At 55.3% G+C, this 1,023-nt stretch overlaps 1 protein-coding gene across 3 annotated transcripts in view; it reads right to left on the bottom strand.

Annotated features, from left to right (window-relative positions):
- Window positions 1-1,023, bottom strand: part of Myh14 (myosin heavy chain 14) — a 63,974-nt gene that overhangs the window by 15,112 nt on the left and 47,839 nt on the right. For all 3 annotated transcript variants that reach the window (XM_021214674.1, XM_029538224.1, XM_021214683.1), the window contains one exon: window positions 193-405. In XM_021214674.1, the coding sequence (XP_021070333.1) occupies window positions 193-405 (213 nt within the window). The remainder of the gene's footprint in view (window positions 1-192; window positions 406-1,023) is intronic.

Here is a 1,023-nt window from a genome sequence, read left to right on the forward strand (position 1 = left end):
CATGACTGCAGTGTGTGCTGTGTGGGCACATGACTGCAGTGTGTGCTGTGTGGGCACATGACTGCAGTGTGTGCTGTGTGGGCACATGACTGCAGCGTCTGCTGTGTGAACACATGACTGCAGTGTCTGTTGAGTGAGCACATGTGTGCGCTCACAAACCTTCCACCCCCATTGTGCCCACAGCCTGCTTACGTTCTTGCCCACATCATCCTTGCTGCTCAGCAGTGCCTCCAGCTCAGCCCGCAGAGCACGGTTCTGCCTCTCCAGCTCCTCCCGTGCCTCCTGCTCCTCTTCTAGGGCCCGTGTCAGCGACAGAGCCCGGGCCTCTCGCTCCCGGCCTTCGGCCTCTATCCGTTCACGGTCTTCCACAGCCCGCAGCACTGCAGCCTTCTCCTCTGCCAGGAGCTGCAGAGAAAAATACAGGGGGAGATGGGTTGACTGGAAGGAGGATGGGGAAGGGAAGAGGAGAGGGAGGAAGGAGATACTCGAGAGAGACAGAGTTAGAAATAAACACACATACACAAAGACACACAAGAAACAGGCAAGGAGAGGCAGCTAGCTGGCTTGCCTTGCTGGCTACCAAGGCTGGAACTACAGATGGCCACCACACCCAGCCAACATTTACATGGGTGCTGGAGAGGCAGAACTGCAGCCTTCACTTTAACCAGAGAACCACCTCACCCGCCCTCTGAAAGTCTTCTAGTCAGCTAGAAAGACACGTGACCTTCACTGTAGACACTGGGGCTGGAAGCTCCCATCTGTAACTGATGGGCATTGCGGACAATGGAAATGTAAGCAGGGATGGTTGAGAAGGGCTCTGACTTGTTTATGCCTCCCACATGCTGCCGCCATGATATTCTGACTCCCAGAGCTGTCAGCAATAGCACCAGTGGCCGAGAGCCAAATCCTCCAAACCCGTGAGCCAAAACAATGCTAGTCACTTCCTAAGTCAGCTGCCCAGGGTCTGCTACAGTAACAGAGCGCTGAGGGACACATGGACCAATGCTAGTCACTTCCTAAGTC

Source organism: Mus pahari, chromosome 1 (assembly GCF_900095145.1).
Source record: "Mus pahari chromosome 1, PAHARI_EIJ_v1.1, whole genome shotgun sequence".
Classification (NCBI taxonomy): domain Eukaryota; kingdom Metazoa; phylum Chordata; class Mammalia; order Rodentia; family Muridae; genus Mus; species Mus pahari.